Consider the following 19,876-nt stretch of genomic DNA (forward strand, 5'->3'; position numbering starts at 1 on the left):
TAAAATACTAAGAATTAAGGAATTGTTGGTATTTATAGTTTGATGATACACTAACAAAGTGCTTTCACCAAGCAACAAACCTTGACTAACAACAGCTCAAATGTATTTATCTGTAGAGCAGTTGGAAATTAAAATGTGATGTAAATAAAGGTTCATGTAATTGGTTTGTATCTTAACAAATACTCTTAGTATCACAATTCTGTATGGATGTTCAATGAATGGTTCTGAATACAAAATGATACAACCATGTTTAGCACAATCATGTTGTTTATTGGGAGATTGTATTATTGTCATGGTAAAGGTAACCAAAACATAACCTAACATTTGCAAGTAACAATTACACAAAAAAATCAATATAGTGTCTAACTCCTTTTTGTCACACCAGCTTAACAGGAATCAGGCAAGGCTTTGACTGTATGAGAAGGAAATTCTAAATAGGTGTTCTGGCAAATGGTATCCATTATATTATGTCAAAATACTTGTATGAGTTAAAAATAATGGTTAATAGATCTTTTCATTGCTGTGATGTTACACTTTTTTACCTGAGTTTAACAAATAGGCAAGCTAATTTCCACTGCCAAAGGTCAGGTCCGACTGTTGTTCTATTGGCTAGCTTTAGAAAAAGAGTTGGTTAAATACAAATTTGACAATAAATCTTCCAATAGTGGCTCAGGTTTCAACAACCAGAAGCACGCATCTGTATTGGAGGTGGGCATTTAGTCCATAAAGCAGCTGACTGGTTTAGATCCAGATATAACCAGACAGCCAAAGAACCAGTGTATCCTGTGTCTCCTGAATTTTGTTCTGCATCTTTTATCGCTTACAGCACCACTTTATCAAAAAGTTTCCAAGTGCCATGCTGCTGGCTTGTCTGTCAACAGGCACAAACTCCCAGCAGGATGGTTTCCTCACTGTCAATCATGTTGACTGCTGGGTGAGGATAGTTTATATTTCCATTTGTTTCGGAGATACATTTTCAACATTGATGAAGTTTTTAGTACGGTCACACAGGCGGATGTATATATGACAGCAGAGCAAACTTTGACAACTCAGCATGTACTGAAGAGCAGTATTTAAATGCTGAAATATGGCATGTTACCTAGCACTTATTCAAGAAAGGCTGAGGCTGTGGTCACTGGCAGTCTTACAGTAACCATTCACAATGGGTCTATCCTCTAATACTATACAACCTTAAATCACCAGGGCCTGCTCTCTGAGAATTATTCAACAAAACCATTATTGATTGAAAAGTGCCAATGTATACTGGCAACAAAAGTTCAAATCAATTCACTGTGCACTGTGTCATGATGGATCAGCAAGGGATTTAAGAGGAGACAGATAGATAGTTTTATCCCAGAAACATAAATCTTGAAGCTATGGTGAAAGATGGTGAAATGGAGAGTATCCAGACAGTTTGTATCAATAGCTTCTCTGAAGTCTATTTTTTGTTACAGGCTTAGACATGAGACAAACAGAGAGGGTGAGGATATGGAATGGTTCATCTTATTAGCATTTGCTAGTAATGCCAGTATAAGTGAATGGAGATTGAAAAAAGTTCCCACACAAGCCATTCCATTTACTTAATTCGCTGTTAGCAATAATAAATACAATTGTGTGAAAGGACTTGTGATTTTTCCGATACGCATTCATTTTGACAAGCGCTATGAACAAATGCTAAGAAGAGGCTAATGGTCCATTTCTCATCAAAATCTCCAGTATGATAACTTATTATATCCTAGGAAAGAGCTTGATTTATTGATCAATAAGATAGGCTTCTAAAAATCCTGAACCTTCACTTGCCTGTTTACAGGAGAAAAGAGTGTGTAATGTAGCATGTATCAATTAGGTTGGGGTGAGATTCTTATTTGTTTCATCTATTGTCTGGGCGCTGCAGCAATTTAGGAATTTAAGCTTATGTTACACTCATTGTACATCATTCGCCCATGAGCCAAATGTTTAAAATGTAACTGTAATATGGGTCAGAGATGATGAGACTGGTGTGTGATCCGGATGTGGTGTGGGTCACTCGGGTTGGTCTTGCTGCTCTGGCTCAGTGTCTGTTTCTGCCTCGGGCTCGGTGCCCGGCTCCGGCTGCTGTCGCTGCGGCTGCTGGATGAGTCCGCCGTCCTGGGCCGTGTTGTAGGAGCCGCAGCTGCTGCACTTCATCCCCAGCACGTGGAAAGGCACCGTGCAGTGGGCCTGGCAGTCGTTACATATAATCTACAACCGGGCCAGAGGAAAGTAATGGATTACATATAAAGACAATTAATCTGATGATTGCTGGTAACACATTAACAGTCATCAAGGCCCAGTTTACAAAACTTTTTTTTGGGATTTCAGTGATCTAATTGAGTGCAAGCTGTAAAATGGTATGTCAAAATGAATTCTGATTCATTTGAATTATTCTTTTCTTCAATTTTTATTATTGCCATCAAATGAGACATTTCTCTTATCCATGGTAACTGTAATGCATTACCGTTATTAATTACTAATTTTCAGCAGGAAATCAGTAGTCTGTTTTGAAAGTAACTTTCCCATGTCAAAAACCAGGGCAACAGACAACACTGTGTCACAAGGACTTCATCAGATAAATAAACAAACACATTTTTGACTACATATGACTTGCATGCTATCCAATATTGAAACCTTAAGCACTGAAACGTCTGAACCGAGGTCCCGCTCCTACCTTGACAGTAGCATCCTGGTACTCAGTGGGCATTGGTGACTGGGCGATCTCTTTGTCTATCTGATCCCAGTGGTCCTCCATGTTCCAGCCAGAGTGCATACACAGAGGGCAGCGATACGCACTGAGACAAAGGAGGAAAAGTTACACTTGGAGCAAGGATTTCACTAACACAGTCTGTTAAAGACTAGAATTATTTCAGTAATGCCTGAAAAGTTTATATCCAAATTTTTTTATTTTGTGACCCAAGGACCTACTACCCATCTTTTGTTTCCATTTATGTTTTAGTGTTGTGCTTTTTCTAAGTGTCACTTTTTCCAAATAGAGGGAATCTCATTCTGGAACAAAACCTTTTTCATTAATGCTTATGCAACTAAATAGTCATTAAGAAAAAGACTTTTGAGACATACCCAGTTCTGACCATTTCATCAAAGCATGTCCTGCAGAGGAAAACGTGTAAACATGTTAATTGGCATCTTATGCAATATAGTTAGTTGAATTATGATTGCTGAATGAAGACAAACTGCTGCAGCATGTAACACTCATGTAAGGCTAGAAAATATAACATTTTTAAGTGTCGCTCTACACAATGCAAGATGTTTTTTAATAATACCATCATCAAAATTAAAACTATAAACAAAAATAGTAAAATAGTTTATAGTTTTAACTGTCCTCATGTTTCTAAAACATATAGTCAAACATCCTATTTTGATCTTCCTTTTTTCTACAGATCACTTGCAATTATTTTTGAAGAACAGTATAAAGAGTAAACTGTGAAACTAGGTCAATGTCCTAGACTCATGTATATTTCCTCAAGTGTAATTAGTGTTGAGAGAAAAAACAAATCCTGCAAAATAGTAAATATATATAATATGATATTTTTGCCATATTGCCTAGCTTTACACTGATAGTATACAGAGAATAATGAAGCATACTTATGTAGAAGGTGGCCGCATGGAAGAACATGAGCTCCTATTCTGGAAGTGTGGATATCCTGAATTGTAAAGAAATCATACAACAGTATATATTAACTGTGAATGAAAACAAATAACATGCAGGAATACATTAAATTCAAAATATCCCTCGCCATCCCGTCCCCTCATGCTTAATATCTTACAGTACCTCCATACACACTGGGCAGTTCTGCCTTGAAACATTTTCAACACACTGAAACAAACAAAATGATGGAACATAATTAGTAAAAAGGAGAGAGGGTAATCTTTTGCTCATCAAGAATGATACATATGATTTGTCATAACATGTCAACAGATACAGATTAACAGTCACCTTGTGGTTCCCCCGCAGATCACTGGCTAAACACAGATTGCACTTTTCACAATGGAAATACTTCTCCCTTGGCCCAATCCTGTAAGTGTCAAAGCTCAGTGTGACTCCATGGACAGGTATGTCAAGCAATACAAAACGTATCTTCATGTTGGAAGCAGACACACCAAAACTGTAATTTGTGAGTTTCTTCAAAGCATTCTAGCATCACCAAAACCACCAGCCACAAACTATTTATTACAGTGCTTTGTAGTGTAGTGTAGTGAATTTCTTTGATCGATGTTCACAAACAAATGATCGCTAGTTGTTCAATTTAAATCCATTGTATAACGGCAAAAAGTGACCGACACATTGGAGCAGAATGACAACCATCATCTGAAAGCACAAAATGACAAATTATATAGGCTAGGCTTTTCATTTAAATTGCTTGGAAAACCTCAGTATGATCATCTCTTCCTAAAAGTAGGCATACATAGATGATAGAAAATCAACACTGTAATTCAATTTTATAGCCTATAAAAAACATCTATCAAATATGGATGATTGAATATAGTCTAAAGATTATATAATCTATAGTGTAGTGTTGTATTTGTACATTGCATCACAATAATTGCAATGTACCCCATCACTCTTGCGTGTAAAATATTCCCAAACTGAACTTCACCTTCCTTGCTTCATTTCACAGACACACAGTTAGTTACAGTTGGAAAATCAGTGTAGTAAACGCCACCAATCCCTGGATGGGAAAAAGTCTCACCCCCCAGTAGGTTACATGGCTCCATCTTGTGTGCAACTTCACACATCACATCAAGAGGCGTGCACCAATGGCACTTCAGTGCAAAACCTGTGTTAACTCGTATAGCCGTGTTAATTGGTTTAGAAACATTGAAATTTAATATTAAAATCTACCAACACAGCAATGTGGGTTTACTCTTTGATTGTTAAAATTTGAATCAGTGTTGCAAGAAACAGTTTTTTCATGTAATTTAAAAGTCTTTATCTTAAGAGAAATTTGTATTTTTGCTCCCCAAGTATCCATATCACTACTGGATATACCTATCCTGTATCAGAATATTATTCACTGAGACCATATTGAAGTAATTGTACCAGGGTTTGGCACTGTTACATATTTTTAAGTATATAGACATGTAAACCGTTCTGTTGCTCACCTGCATATTCCACAGGGCTGACAGTGGTACTGCTTCTTATCCTTGTCAAACAAGTGGCATATATCACAGTAATACTCCCCAAACTGCACATTACACTGCTGGCAGGTCTGCTGTGCCTAGAGGAATGATGTCCAAAATGTATATAATTGTTTTTCCTGGTTTAGATTTATCAAAACAACATAACAGCATACACATTCAATGTAACTCTTCACTGGATGCCCAAAAAGATCAACTGAGATTTTGTCATCACCGACAGGATTTGGAATAAAATAAACAATGATCTGTGTACAGTTGTTTTCTCTCTCATGGTTACCTGTTGCACGGTCTGACAGTCAGAGCACTGCACCTCTTCGACTTTGAAGCGGTCCATCTGATGGTTCTCCTCTGCATCATGGCACAGTCGACACACGTACAGTTTGCCACAGCAAGGTGCCTACCGCAGATTTAAAAAAAAAAATGCTATGACATGTGGCATGAGGAAGTGAATGGGTACATGAAGCTTAACGATATGATAGGTCTGTTGATACTGCTGCCTAGTGAATTTTGCATTTGGTTTCTAGAGGAATCGGATTGTAGCAAACTAGCTGCATTAACTTTTAAGTTACGGTTTAATAGCACACGTGACTGACAGATTGACTGACAAGCAACAGAGGAATCAATCACTTCCATGCTCAATAAACTCGGTCGCCCTCGCCTTTTCCCTATGCTGGATATGCAGATAATTTACCTGGGGCTAGCAATGACCAGCTGACATGTAACATGAAACAATGAATTCACAGAAATATACCGGTTATTATGCAAATATTTCGTAGCTGCTAGCCAGTTAGCTACCTTGCTTGTTGATATTTTATATTTGTGTGCGGTTGTTAGCATGTTAGCTGCGCCGTCACCTAGCAGCTAAGTTATGTTGCATACTCAACAAAGAATATGGCACTATCGTGACAATATGGCTATTATCTAAAATACAATTCAAAACGTACTCACTTTCAATAAACAGCTGCGCACATAATGTTCACATCCAGCAGGAGAAGCCATTTTTACTTCAAAGTTTGACTTTTCTTCGTGTGTTACGAGGCTGGTCATCCAGAATCACGACACGCTGCTCATTATCGCCGTCTAACGGCTGAACTGCGCATTTTTACACTGGCTCTTGCCATTTGTATTTTCCTTACAGACTACATGGCCACCCATTCACAGATAAATTATCACACCAGCACCTTTAAAGGTTCGTTGAAAGCAGCAAAAGCAACCACTTTTAACTCTGTGCACCAGCTGGAGTCTGGAACTAAGGCTTGTCTTGGACAAATGTTCTTCACAGTTAATTTACACAGAGGACAACACAAAAGACACAAGGCATACCAAAGACTTCAGCATCATCACATCATTTAATGTATTTGGGATGACAATGTGGTTAGAAGTGTATCTGTGCCATAGCTTCCTGCAAACCAAGTGTCCCTGTTCCTCTGCAGGAGCTCCTCCCAGGATCCAGGGCAGCCAGCCTGGAGACCAAACTGGAGCTTCTGCTTCTTCTGCAGTCTTTGACCTCACAGGCCATTGGCTGAGCCGCTGAGGACCCGGGGGTGAATGCATTTTCTTAGATATTGTCGATTTGTCACGTTCAATTCAATCCAGGAGTTATTTTGTGGTGAAGTGTAATTAACTTTTTTGGTCTACCCATTTTCCCTCAACCTGCCTTATCTCTAGGATTGTTGAATGTTTGCTGAATGAAACTAACTGGACATAGAAAAGAAAAAAAGTGTCATAGTCCAGTTGTGTATAGCAGATTTTTCAGTAATGTTAGTTGATGCTACAGTGTTTAACCTTCTCCCTGTCAGTGGTCAGAGGCCTTGTGATGCTCTTTCTCTTCCACTAGGTGTAATCATGACAAGGCACATCAAAGCTCTGCAACAGTAAATTCACATTTTAAGATGGGAATATGTTAACTTAAAAGAAGAATTGCTACGTTTAATAAGATGCATTTCATTTCCTATACGTCCTATAAAAAAATGAAACATTTCCCTTATGTAGGCTTTATAGGCTTTTACAATTCTCATGGGACTTCTAGGCCTATTAAGTGAGGAGTTGAAGTTGAAGAAATTAGAATTATCCACCAATTTGTTTTTATTGAACTATCCTGACTTTTTTATGACTCATAACTAATTAAATTCAGACATGTTTACTGACTAAAAAAATAATTTGCACATCAGAAAAAAATAAAACAATGAATGCACAAAATGCAAAAATAAAATGTTAGGATACATGGTGTATTTGGCAGTATTATTGATACATGTGCAGCTGACTGTGCCATCTGCAATATTTTATTTTCACAAGGAGTCAAAACAAATCAAGAAAGTAGGCTAACGGTTTTCTTTTTCAAAACTACTGCCAAGTCAGTTTAGGCTTGTGCAGGATTTTACTAGGCTATTACCAGGGGACGTCTGCATTCATCACATCATTTGTGTTGATAATTTCACATAATAGGCTACTACTTTCTTAGCATATTGGCCATCAAAGACTTGGGCTCAAGTCTCGACGGAAAAATACCGATAAAACAGGCCAAAATAGCTGAATTCAAGGTGAATTACAGAATGTCTGAGTTTTAGCTGAACAAGATTTGCGTGGGTGTTTCCTTCCGTGTTTAAGAGCAAAATGCGTCGTTTAGAACGCCGAGCTCTGCCAAGTGATGCACCTAGAAACAAGACCTTAGCAACCAGCGTTCCGTTCCAGCACCAGCCTCACTCCAGCTCCCACTGCTGCTGTGAAGACACTGCTGACATGCACTTTATCCGCTTTAGATCTACTGGTTCATGAACATAACCTCACCATTTTACCACTGTCATGAAACAGTACAAAATGCAATTATTCATTATTTAAAAGTTCTCGTCTCGACATATAATACATATGTGTATTAAATACACGCCGTGTTTAAAATATAGACTAATGTGTTTTCATATTCCACCATTGTTTTTTTTTTTTTTTAAGATTTTTTAATTGATCCGAAATATTTAAAAAAAACTTCCCACTTAATGTTTGGGTTTACCTTGGTTCCAGGCGGGGCTCGAATTTGTATCCAAACTTCTCGCTCTTCTCCTCTGTAACATTTTCAATTATTTCTTAAATTAGTGTTGGCCTGTTATTAAATAATGACTTTGGGCAACTTGTGATAAGCAGCAGAGCCATATGTGTTTCTCATGGATTTTATTTTTCCTCTTGTTTTATCTATTTTTTTCTTTTTGTTCCCCTATCTCCATCAATTGCCTTACTTTTCATTATTCCTTTCTATTCTTTAATAAAATGGGCTTCCTGCAGTTATTACAACGGCGCCGCTGGTGTAGTGGTATCATGCAAGATTCCCATTCTTGCGACCCGGGTTCGATTCCCGGGCGGCGCACGTGTTTTGTTACATATATGCATTACGGGCAATTATATATTGTTGTAAAAATGGTAAAACGCTGTTCCAACGCCGTATCTGCAGAAAAGCCGAGTAAATAACAGTCAAGTTGTCTATCTTTCGCCATGTAGTTGAACTCTGTGGCTGGGTCACGTGCATTTCCCAGATGTTCCCAGCTGTTATTTCCTCTATTGTACTTTTGTTGATTGGACTAAAACCACGAATATCTTCGTGCAAATCATTATTCTGCATAGTTAACTATAGGTATTGAGTCGATAGATTTCGACTTTATGATGCAGATGTGGCGGCAGAGCCTAGTGAGTGTACGCGCGCGCGCGATCGTGTGTATTGGAGAGAGAGAGAGCGCTTGATTTTGGCTTCATTTCAGCGCGCAGGTTGACGCTGCTGACGCCGCTCCTCCGCCATCTTCAACTTCCCATTGTTTGCATCAGACTGAGGCTGTCTGCGGTGTGTGTGAGCAGATTCGGGGACCGATTGATATAAAAATAGTAGATATAACCTTTACGTTTGCGGTCGCTGAAGTTCAGCACAAGCTATTTGTATGTCAACGGATTAAACACTTCTCAGGACGCGACCACTGAACCATGATGATGGACGACGATCAACCCAAAACCTTGTGAGTAACAGCGGCCCTGTCTATGTCCTGGAACGGGAAGGCTCCGTGTAACTACGGCGCGTCCTAAACGCTAGCAATGTTTCCACGTTGTTCTATCAAACAAAAACCGCCAATCGTTGTTATTTTAATACAACATCGATGATATTTCCACGCTATCATTCCACATCGACGATAGCACCATTTAAAACTGTAATAATGAGCGTTTGGCTTTTCGACATGAGCGTGTTCCGTAATGTCTGTTTGAGCCGTGTAAATAGACGGGACCGTAGCTCGTCTGAAAATGAAACTGAAGTGCTAATGCTAGCTAACGGTAGCTTAAACTGCAAACGCAGCTAGCGAGGTACTCGTTCCAAAATGCACAAATATGTCGAATGATGCATTCACAAAGTTACTAATTGTGTGTATTGTTAGTGAATAATCATGGGGCCTTTCGCGGATGGAGTATGTCGTTTTATTATCTAGCTTGCCAGACCGCTTAGCATGAGGCCCGTTTGAATGCATTTCTCCACCGGCTAGCGTTATCGTTAGCTAGCTGGCAGACAAGCCACGTCAACGCTCAGAGAGACAGGCCTAGACGGCTCCAAGAAGGTGGTCACCACACTCTACTTGGCCATATAAAGTAGAGACTGCTCATATTCTTATTTAAGTTACTGTTATTTTTGCTTTCATGTGATTTTAATGAATTGTTCTTGTCAAATTTGGAAGGTTGGGTTGTAGCTAGCTGTGGTAACTAGCCTTTGTTTGCATGCTACTTCCTGTTTCACAAAGACTCCATCCCTCCATCTCTCTCCCCTTGTTTGCAGGTATGTGGGGAACCTGTCCAGGGATGTCACTGAGCCCCTCATTCTGCAGGTCTTCACACAGATCGGACCCTGCAAGAGCTGTAAAATGATAGTTGATGTGAGTGTTGTTCACCATGGTATTGGACACACTTTTCGTTTTTTGTCTTCAGGGACTGACCAAAAAAATGATGTTGCCATCAACACTGGCCTGAAAGAGATTTGTATACCTCAATAGGGCCTATTACATCAATATGGTGGACCAATGGTATTGACACAAAATTAGGATTTATCATAACCATCCATGTTTTTTTTTTTTTTATGTCCACATTAAATGTAGTCCCTCTGAGGGAAAATATTTCTGTTAACATACCAGAAGATGCGTGTTTGCTTTGTCTGAATTCTGTTTGGTGTAAAGAATGGCTATAATGATGGTTTGTCAAGTAACTAACATTTAGTGGTCAAGTATTCAGCATAGCTATGCAAGGACCAAATGTGAAGAATTCAAAGAGTGATTGATGTTTTATGCAACCGCAAAAGAAAATCTTCACCCACAGATGTACCGGATATTAATTTTCCTCTACCAATCTTTGATACTGGGGCCCAAAACTGGTTGGCTGATATACTGGTTGGATCTTGTCATCTGCAGTGATTATATTATGTTACCTTTGCTGTGGACTTGATATCAGTCTTGTTTTCCTGTTGACAGACGGCTGGAAATGATCCGTACTGCTTTGTGGAATTCTATGAGCACAGGCATGCTGCTGCCTCACTGGCAGCTATGAATGGACGGAAAATAATGGGTAAGGTAAGCTATCGTATCTACAGGGTGAGTGGGGATGGGTGGGTTCTGGGTGTGGACGTTTTATGTGATATGCCTTCTAGAGAATTAACGTATTACTTAGCATTGATATTCCAGTCATCAGGTTGTTTTGCGACAAAACAGCCTATGTTGGCTCTCAGAATTTTAAGTTTGACCAGTTTCAATAAATTTTAGACTACACTGTAACACATGTCCATGCAAACAAGTGATGTAATTGCGAATTGAATCTTAGTCTAATTTTTCAAAGTTGCCGATAAAGTAAGATAATTTTAATTTTGTTTCTCAAGACAAATCAACTTGTTAAAATAATTTTTGACTCTAGTGACATAATCCTCAGATCAGAGGAGTAATCCAATTCATTTTAAAACGGTATCCTTGAGACAAGTGAAATTATCTCACTTTATTGGCGGCAGTTTTTTTCCAGTTTTAAAAATATTTGAGAAAAGATTTTAAGATTCATTAAACGATTAAATTACTTGTTATGATGGATATTTTTTGCAGTCAAACCTGCATTATACCAACAGTAATAGTAGTAGTAGCGTAACTTCAGTACAATATGTCATCCTTTACAGTTAATGAGGGACAATTTGAGATATATTAAATGGAACTTAATGTCCCTAGTCATTTGGATTTTTCATTTTCTCAGTACTTTAGGTCAGCTTTTAAATTATGAGCGCTCATAGTGAAGCTCCTTCCCAGTCGCCACCAGTGTGTGCGACAGGCAGATTATTTCTTTAGAGCTACAGCAGCTGAAGGCAGTAGTGTTATACTGTGAATGATGTAAACATACCCCACCTGGCCTGTCCTCTCTCTGCCCCTCTCCACAGGAGGTCAAAGTCAACTGGGCCACAACGCCAACCAGCCAGAAAAAAGACACAAGTAGTAAGTCCAAGCACTTATCAGTGGGAATATGTTTTTCCAGTCTGGAAAGTCTGATGCACACATATAATAATTTTTAGGATTTAATGATTGTTAATCATACAAAATTTTGGAAAAGTTTGTACAACTATTGTTGTTCAATCCCATTGCACATACTGTTACAGATTTTATGTAGTGGTGGAACCACTGTCATGTCACACATTGATACATGACACATGATATCTACTTGTGAAGAGTAATCTTTGGTTGTCAGGATGTCCTGTTGCCCATCTACTATTAACAAACACTGACCAAAATCTACTAATCCAGTCAAGAAATTAGGCTCTTGAACTGTTATGGCATTTTTAAATGGAGATTGTGTAGCAAGTTTATTAGAATATGTATCATATCATACGTCACCTAAGCAGTGTGTTTTTCTGCAGATCACTTCCATGTCTTCGTCGGAGACCTCAGCCCAGAAATAACCACAGAAGACGTCAAAGCTGCCTTCGGCCCATTTGGCAGGATATCGTAAGTATCCAGCTAATATTTACTGACAAACATTATTGACTCAAGGACAGACAGTGGGAAAGGAAGCTGGGCTGTGATGGCAGGGATTATCCAAAAAGGAGAGGTGGCGGTAGTCGGCACATACAACTTAACTACAAGGAACTCACAGTGGCTGTTAACAGCCCCCCCACAACCAATATATAAATAAAATTATGTTCGTCTGGGATATTTTGTCTAAAATCTGCACAAACATTTCATATTATGAATTATTCACACTTAATCTCTAGGTGATAGACATTTTGAATACATTTTGTTTTTTAAAATTGCTCTAATTTCACCTATGTTGCTAGAAATGTTCTACCAGTTCCTTTCAGAACATCTAATGGAATTATGGTGTAGTTTGCTTCAGAGTGGACATGTGTCACTTTAATACCACTTTTAGGGGTTTCAAAGAGAAACTAAATTATTATCCTTCCACACCTTTTATGTCATTGAAGTCTAGTCATTAATTGATTATGATAAAATTTCAAAGTGATTATGTTGTGCTACATGTTTCTGATCTAGTCCCATCAATGTGTTTGTCCACAGGGATGCCCGTGTTGTGAAAGATATGGCTACAGGGAAATCTAAAGGCTATGGCTTTGTGTCTTTCTTCAACAAGTGGGTGAGTAGTCAAAAACGCCTCTACTCTTGGTTAATTGTTGTTGATGCCCCATCAACCCTCAACACTGCTGTTATCGGCAGGGCTCTACAGCACTACCATTGTTGTAAAACGTACTCCTTAAAAATACATCCGTTCTATGTAGAAAAATTGAGAAAGTAGCATGTTTGAAGTAGTGATGGACATTTTCAGTTATTCCCGCACATCTTGCTTTGTAATTTCTCTAGTTTCCGGGGGGTTCCATTGTAGATGCTGCATTATTTAAGTGTGTGGCGTGATGGGATGACCCAATTCTTGCTGTGTTTCAGGATGCAGAGAATGCCATTCAGCAGATGGGTGGTCAGTGGTTAGGAGGCAGACAGATTCGAACTAACTGGGCCACAAGAAAGCCCCCTGCCCCAAAGACCACCTATGAAAGTGCGTTGTCATGTTTGCTTTCATACTCAGTTTTTTGGCTACTCAGGTTGTTAGATTCATGTGTTAACAGGCGTGTCTCCATCTTTTCCTGCCAGATAACTCCAAGCACCTCTCCTTTGATGAAGTAGTGAACCAGTCCAGCCCCAGTAACTGCACCGTGTACTGTGGCGGTGTCAGCACAGGACTGACAGGTCAGAATACTACTACTTCTATTAATGAAACTGACAATGATAGTAATGATGATTAAAATATTTGTATAGCACCTTTCAAAGGCAAAGTTCTAAAGTGCTCTACTGTCAGGGAAATAAAATATCCACATTGAAAGTGTTGAATAAACTATTTACAATGAAAGCCAATAAATACTCAACTAGAAGGGCACTTGGAGAGCGCAGACCTCCGCCAAGGTTCGTGCTATTATTGCTTGTTCGTGAGTTGGATCCAGATCCGCTCCAAAATTTAATGGGTTCTTCCTTGGCCCATGCTACACCCTTCCACAAAGTTTCATGAAAATCGGGCCAGTAGTTTTTCCGTAATCCTGCTAACAGACAGGCAGACAAACAAACAAATGGCACCGAAAACATAACCTCCTTTGCGGAGGTAATAACAGTAAAAGGAATACTAAAAACTACAGAAATCAGACATAATCAATTCTCTAAAATCAATTACTTAAGAACAAGTCTATAAAAGTGTGTTTTAATGAGTGATTGGCCAAAATAGTGATTGGCCTTTAATTTAAACTTAGAATAGGCAAGAGAGCCGGCCTGTGGATCCCAGGCTGCGTCACCAGTATGCCACTATTCTCCTCTTGATGCAAATGTTTTTTCATGACACATCTACCCACATGGAAACATAAAGATATCTGATGTTCCCTTTCTTTGTGGCTTCCAGAACAACTGATGAGACAGACTTTCTCTCCCTTTGGACAAATCATGGAAATCAGAGTTTTCCCAGACAAAGGCTACTCTTTCGTGAGGTATGTCACGAGTTCTGGTTGATTTATACTTGCCCTCTAAACTTTGTTTTCCTAATGAACTAAAGTCAAAGTATAATGTATTTTTTTGTGATGTGACCGGTATAAATTATATACAAAAGCATTTGGTCCTATGTGTTTCCTCTACAATTTCTGGTAGCAGGGATAATTTTGGTGCGAGAGCCTGGCTTTGCTCGCAGACGTAGTTCCAATATCAGTTTTAGTTCCTGATGTAGTTTAAAAATGTCATTTGGATGCTCACGTTATAGAATATTTGTGCTGTGTATATATATATATATATTTTTTTATCAGAGACAAGTCAGCCCAGATAATGGATTTTCATCCTCTTTAGAGTTTTCTAACAGTCGGAGCAGATTTCCAGCAGTGGAGAAGTCATTATTGCTGAATGATTATAGAGGAAATGAGGCTTTTATTCCTTGGTGTTTCCTCATCTCTCCCTCCATCTTTGTCCAGGTTCAATTCCCATGAGTCAGCAGCCCATGCCATCGTGTCAGTGAATGGCACCTCACTAGAGGGCCACATAGTCAAATGCTACTGGGGCAAGGAGACTCCAGACATGATGAACCCCATGCAGCAGTTGCCTATGCCCCAGGTAAGAATAACATACATGCTGCACAAACAAAACACTGGCTGCCTTGACCACATCTCTGCCTTCTTGGAAGCTCTGAAGACTAACATAAGCATGACATCTGCAATTTGATGGACACATGTATCCAATCCAATCTGTAGAGTACTGTGAGTGCATACAACTTGAGCTGAACTTAAGCCATGCTGTACTCATTGAAATACATGGGGAAATGGAACCCCTCATCCTGACTGTATTAGTATCTTTCAAAACAATTTATTGTATCACTTGTTGGCCTCCCGATGTTTGTACATTCATTTATCCCTTCAGAACATTTACAACTGGAAGGAAGTTTGCAACAGGAGAGGAAAGTCATACAATTTTTTGGTAAAGTCAGGGAATTTCACAGCAGATCCCTGAATGACACCACTAAGCTTTCAGAGAATTTATGCTTGAAAAAACTGATTAATTTTGAGTTTGGGCAGTTTGGTTTGTTGGTTTTGCACATTAAGTTTTCTGTATCTCGTTCACCTCCATCCCTTTTGAAGACAATGCCCATTGTTTTCAGTGACTGGATGCTTTCCACTTCCCATTAATCTTTTCTAGCCTCAATTCAACTGTCGTGGAGGAAATGTATTTGTATTGTTGAATCAGGGATGAAAAGTAATGCCAACCAACAGTGAAATGCTGGGGAATGTTGGCTGAAGGGGGTTAGTCTACCAGCCAGTTTGGCAGATAATCAACTATCATTTGGAGGTCCTATGCTGTTCCAAAATTTTAATCTGTAAGTTATTGAATGTTTGGCTGGTGAATTTTGGGCCACATCAGCTACTGTAACCTAGGGACAGAAGAATATGTCTCTGGTGCTGAACTCGGGCCAGTGCCCAGGTATTAAGCAATCGTCACGTATCTTGCAGATTACTTGTGAATTCACCCCACACGCCGTGTGTGCATAGGTGAACACAGTGAACAGTGTTATTTTTCTTCCAACAAAGGATTTTTCTGGAAGGCAAAAATCTGCCTCAAGTCATACACTGTTTGACTGTGCTCCGTTCTCACTCCAGCAGAACAAGATGGGCTTCCCCGCGGCCCAGCCCTACGGCCAGTGGGGCCAGTGGTACGGCAACGGGCCTCAGATCAGCCAGTATGTTCCCAACGGCTGGCAGGTCCCCACCTACGGCGTCTACGGCCAGGCCTGGAACCAGCAGGGCTTCAAGTAAGTAGCACGGTGCGCACAGGGCTTCCCTTCCTCCGCCTCCTCCTACTCCAGCACCACCCAGGGTCCCCCTCCAAGACCAGGGAAGGGAGCGCCAGCTCTGGCCACAGGAGGGAGCCGTGAACCCCCCAACCCCACCTCTTTCCTCTTCCCCTCGCCAACCCCTCACCATGTTCAGCTTATGAAGATTGAGACAAAAGCACACCAAAAAAATACATACCTGAACTTTTATTTTATCATTGACTGTGTTTCAGGGTGTCATTATAACCCCCTCGCTGGTAAAGCACATTCAATATTTGAAGGGTTCCATTCCAAAATGGCATATTTTTGTTTTTTTGTCACTTGAATTTTAGCATTCAATAGTTCAAACATGTAGACAATTCCAAAAATGTTACTGGTGAGTAGGAAACTGTCTTAAATTAGCTGATAACTTACCCTTATCTTTCCCACATGAGTTTTACAACATAATTGCTGACATGACAGTAAGATGATGTATAATTTCTTTGCTTTTTTTTTTTTCTTTCAAATGGTTTTTCAAATTTCGGAACAAAGATTTTCATTTATGTTGCCCAGTTTTTTAGACACGGATAGTTTGTTGATGGAGATCGGCTTCCCCAGGTTTCTAAGATTCTCTGTTGTGTATAAGGACTGACTGTGTTCTCCAAGGCTGTCAAGTCATTTGTGTCTACATCCATGTCATAGCTTTTTAGATCAAATTATTTCCTTTTTTTTTAATTTCATTGAATTATTTTTCATCAATACATGAAGATTTGCTATGTGTCTGAATGTCAGTAGGCCATGTGAAATATCATTTGTAGATTGTTTTCAAATTTTGTTTTATTTAGGACAACATATGTGCAATGACTTTTGTGCGCCTAAAAAAATAAACAAAAGGCCATATGTTGAGTCTAAAATTCCTGGTGAAACGGCTGTAGAACTGGGTTATGTACGAAGATGTAAGGTAAATGTAATTAAAAGCAGAGGTGGTGTGTTTGATTGTCTAATGTAAATGCGCTATGCCTAAGAAAAAGGCTAAGCCTCTCTTTTTGACTTGAAATCTGAAGATAAAGTCTATCCTGTATAAGCTGTCCATCTCCACTCTGTTCTTAGGATTTTGTTTTCACATAAATGATGGTAAAACTCAAACTACGTTATGTGAATTGGAAGACAATTTACATTTTTAGTGTATTGTACATTGTGGCCAAATGTAGAAATGTTGCAAGACAAATCAAGATAATCTACATTGTTGTCCTACACAATGTAGCTTCTCTTACTTTAGCTTGATTATCGCTACTGTTTTATGTTCTTCAGCAGTTGGGAGGGTGGTAGAAGGGATTATATAGCTCACTCTTAGCCTGTATGCTCTTTGTCTGCTTGCCTCATTTTAGTCAAATGACATTTCCCTTTGGCCCTTCCAAAATGCCCTCCACTTTTCTCTACTAGCCTGTTTTTGCTAGCTTCATTTTCGCCCAGCCTGCCTTATCCTCACGACCTCTGATAACTCTGTTTGCCTTCTTGTTCTCATTCTAGCCTGTCCAGATTCTAGTAGCTCTAATATATGCCCTCCCCCTGGCTCCCTGTCGCCTTGTCTCTTCTAACCTGCTGGCATTTTGTCTTTCTGTCTCTCTCTCTCTCTTTCTTTCCCTCGTTTTTGCAGTCACTTACCGGCCAGTGCTGGGTGGACTGGCGTGAGCGCCATCAGTAACGGTGGGGTTATGGAGCCTACGCAGGGATTGAATGGGAGTATGCTAGCCAACCAGCCCGGTATGGGAGCCGCGGGATACCCCACACACTGATAAGGGGGTGGGGTGGGAGATTTGTCAACCGTCAGCCTCTTACTGGCTGTAAGGTGCCCCGCGGGGCTGTGTAACACCGCCTCCATTTGCGGCAGGACTAAGACTTTTACTGGGACGTGGAACCTAACGGGGAGGTTGACATCTATAGAAGATGTAAATGGGATTTCATGGGGGGTTGAGGTAAGGGGAGCCAGGGAGGAGCAATTTGACCCACACAGGTATTTACGCCCTTTGTGGTAGGCAAGACTGGCCATGAACCAGGGCTCTTACCATTTTTAAGTTAACTGTAAATGAATATAAAACTGTAAAGGAGAAACTTTTGGATTTGCGCTTTTTTTTTTTGTTGGGTTTTACATTTGACTCAAAAATTGCTTCCATTTTCACATCTTCCCTCTCGGACAGTCAACGAGGGGTCGTCGTTTTTTTAAAGATGAAAAACTGTTTCAGTCTGAATCATGTGCTAAGTTATGAACCTTAGTTATTGTTTGAGGAATGGAAATCGGTTTAATTTTTTCTCATTTTCTCTTGGATTAAAACCAATTGCAGGGATTGTTGCCACTGCTGTTTCTCTGTAAGGGCAGGTAAATATTGCACAGTTTTTCCTCTCTTGTACTTGGACAAATTTGATTACCAAGAGTGTTTAATTTTTGCATTCCATCTCTCCTTCATATCTTTCGGACAGCCTCAAATCTTTTCTCCACATGTAAATAACCATGCATTCATTTGAAACAATGTAAGTAAAATGCTACTGTTAACTGTGGGTGCTTGCTTTCTTTTTGTTTTGATAACTCAACAGTTAACTCCAACATTGTACGTAGCAGAGTGGCACTATCAAATGTGACACTGGCACAGTGCAACACACGTGATTCTTCCATGCAGGGACAAGACAGCATTGCCATGCAGTGCAAACTTAAAAGTTAACACAATTCAGATGTTAAAGGGTGAACATGTATGACACTTCTGATGTTTTTTTTAATATCTATTGAAACGCCAGTATTTTGTATCACAAACCTGAGTGGATTCAACCTTTACACTGTTGCCCTTTTTGCCAGAGAAATGGGGAGGCCTACATTATAATTGTTGCCTTATAGAGCTGGTTTCTTTTAGCTGACATGATACACTCTTTTTAATTAGGCAGTGCCTACGGACATTTTCAGACCCTTTTGTTTAGAAAGGTGTTAGCCCTGAGAATTGATAATGACTCTGCTACTGTAATCAATGTTTTCTTGCTTTGTCCAATTAAAATGCTGATGCGCATAAACCAGTGTTTTTCTTTTTTCACATGGGGGGTGGTATTCTAGGGTTATTCTACCTTAATGGACCTTTTTATTTTCAGAACAATTCTGGAATTTAATTTCCACTTTGAACGGATGAGGATTACTTTGAGTAGATCACACACTGATAGACATTTTGCAACCATTTTTAGAGCAAGAAAGTCAAGGGTGTTGTATAATTTTTCAAGTGACTCTATTCAGCAGGCTGTAAGGAAAAGGCTGTAAGGAAAGAACATATATTACAATTTATTGGCACCTCATCAGTTCCTACAGAAAATAAAAGTATGGGAATTGTATCTGATCATTTAATTGAAATTCGTTTGAACAAAAAGTGGGAAAATTAAGAAAACGTAAGTCCTGTCTTGTACATGATTACACATTTTATGTAGTTTTTGGCTCACTCACTACATACATTGATATGATGTTAATGAAGAATAAGCTTCAGCTGTACAGTGATATGGCCTAGTTGAGTCATATTGCAATATCGGCACCATATTGGGTGGTACCAAAATCTTCAAACTGAGTAAAATTTTAGATCTTTAAAGAGTATATATTTTAAAAATATAAAATGTATTCTATATACTTACGAAGTGAATACCAATGCCCTATAGCATCTAGTGTATTGTCATATACTGTGCAGTCTGTTGGCAGATTCTGCATAAATTTCTGTAAAATGACTTGAAGACTGTGTAGTGCTTCCGTTGGTTTCACTTCAAAATTCCTTAGAAAATGCATGAGAACACAGATAGACCATATATTGTTATAAATAACTGATGCCTGCTCCTCAGCTCAATTTACATTATTTTGGTTGGTAAAAAATCT

The 19,876-nt window shown here is 39.3% G+C and overlaps 2 protein-coding genes and 1 non-coding gene across 4 annotated transcripts; 2 read left to right on the top strand and 1 right to left on the bottom strand.

Annotated features, from left to right (window-relative positions):
- Nucleotides 1-249: 249 nt before the first annotated feature.
- On the bottom strand, nucleotides 250-6,178 carry LOC139651365 (RING finger and CHY zinc finger domain-containing protein 1-like). Its single transcript, XM_071528257.1, has 9 exons — nucleotides 6,121-6,178; nucleotides 5,450-5,569; nucleotides 5,137-5,252; nucleotides 3,971-4,049; nucleotides 3,806-3,850; nucleotides 3,619-3,677; nucleotides 3,094-3,123; nucleotides 2,687-2,807; nucleotides 250-2,220 (listed from the first exon to the last, which is right to left on the bottom strand). The coding sequence occupies exons 1-9, from the start codon at nucleotides 6,169-6,171 to the stop codon at nucleotides 2,023-2,025; spliced, it is 819 nt and encodes a 272-aa protein (XP_071384358.1). The 5' UTR covers nucleotides 6,172-6,178; the 3' UTR covers nucleotides 250-2,022.
- Nucleotides 6,179-8,456: 2,278 nt separating this feature from the next.
- trnag-ccc (transfer RNA glycine (anticodon CCC)) lies at nucleotides 8,457-8,527 on the top strand. The gene has a single exon. It is a non-coding gene; the product is annotated as a tRNA-Gly (tRNA).
- Nucleotides 8,528-8,962: 435 nt separating this feature from the next.
- On the top strand, nucleotides 8,963-19,041 carry LOC139651364 (cytotoxic granule associated RNA binding protein TIA1-like). 2 transcript variants are annotated; one of them, XM_071528255.1, is made up of 12 exons: nucleotides 8,963-9,164; nucleotides 9,968-10,064; nucleotides 10,653-10,751; nucleotides 11,594-11,648; nucleotides 12,068-12,155; nucleotides 12,723-12,798; nucleotides 13,104-13,212; nucleotides 13,308-13,403; nucleotides 14,101-14,185; nucleotides 14,657-14,795; nucleotides 15,833-15,984; nucleotides 17,642-19,041. In XM_071528255.1, exons 1-12 carry the CDS (start codon nucleotides 9,133-9,135, stop codon nucleotides 17,778-17,780), a joined length of 1,167 nt encoding a protein of 388 aa, XP_071384356.1. In that variant the 5' UTR covers nucleotides 8,963-9,132; the 3' UTR covers nucleotides 17,781-19,041. The 2 variants fall into 2 exon arrangements, with proteins under 2 accessions (XP_071384356.1, XP_071384357.1); XM_071528256.1 differs by having other exon boundaries at nucleotides 15,836-15,984.
- The last annotated feature ends 835 nt before the right edge of the window (nucleotides 19,042-19,876 follow it).

The sequence above is a fragment of the Centroberyx affinis genome, unplaced genomic scaffold (assembly GCF_046629955.1).
Source record: "Centroberyx affinis isolate AG114_WGS23_722 - 3 ecotype Tasmania unplaced genomic scaffold, CSIRO-AGI_Caff_v1 ptg001642l_1, whole genome shotgun sequence".
In the NCBI taxonomy this organism is placed as follows: Eukaryota; Metazoa; Chordata; class Actinopteri; order Beryciformes; family Berycidae; genus Centroberyx; species Centroberyx affinis.

Coding starts and splice junctions, on each gene's coding strand:
- LOC139651365 (XM_071528257.1), bottom strand. CDS start 6,171: ATGGCTTCTCCTGCTGGATGTGAACATTATGTGCGCAGCTGTTTATTG. Junction 3,124..3,618: donor TGCGGCCACCTTCTACATAA/GTATGCTTCATT, acceptor TTTCCTCTGCAG/GACATGCTTTGATGAAATGG. Junction 2,221..2,686: donor ACCAGGATGCTACTGTCAAG/GTAGGAGCGGGA, acceptor GCCCGGTTGTAG/ATTATATGTAACGACTGCCA.
- LOC139651364 (XM_071528255.1), top strand. CDS start 9,133: ATGATGATGGACGACGATCAACCCAAAACCTT. Junction 11,649..12,067: donor CCAGAAAAAAGACACAAGTA/GTAAGTCCAAGC, acceptor GTTTTTCTGCAG/ATCACTTCCATGTCTTCGTC. Junction 14,186..14,656: donor AAAGGCTACTCTTTCGTGAG/GTATGTCACGAG, acceptor ATCTTTGTCCAG/GTTCAATTCCCATGAGTCAG.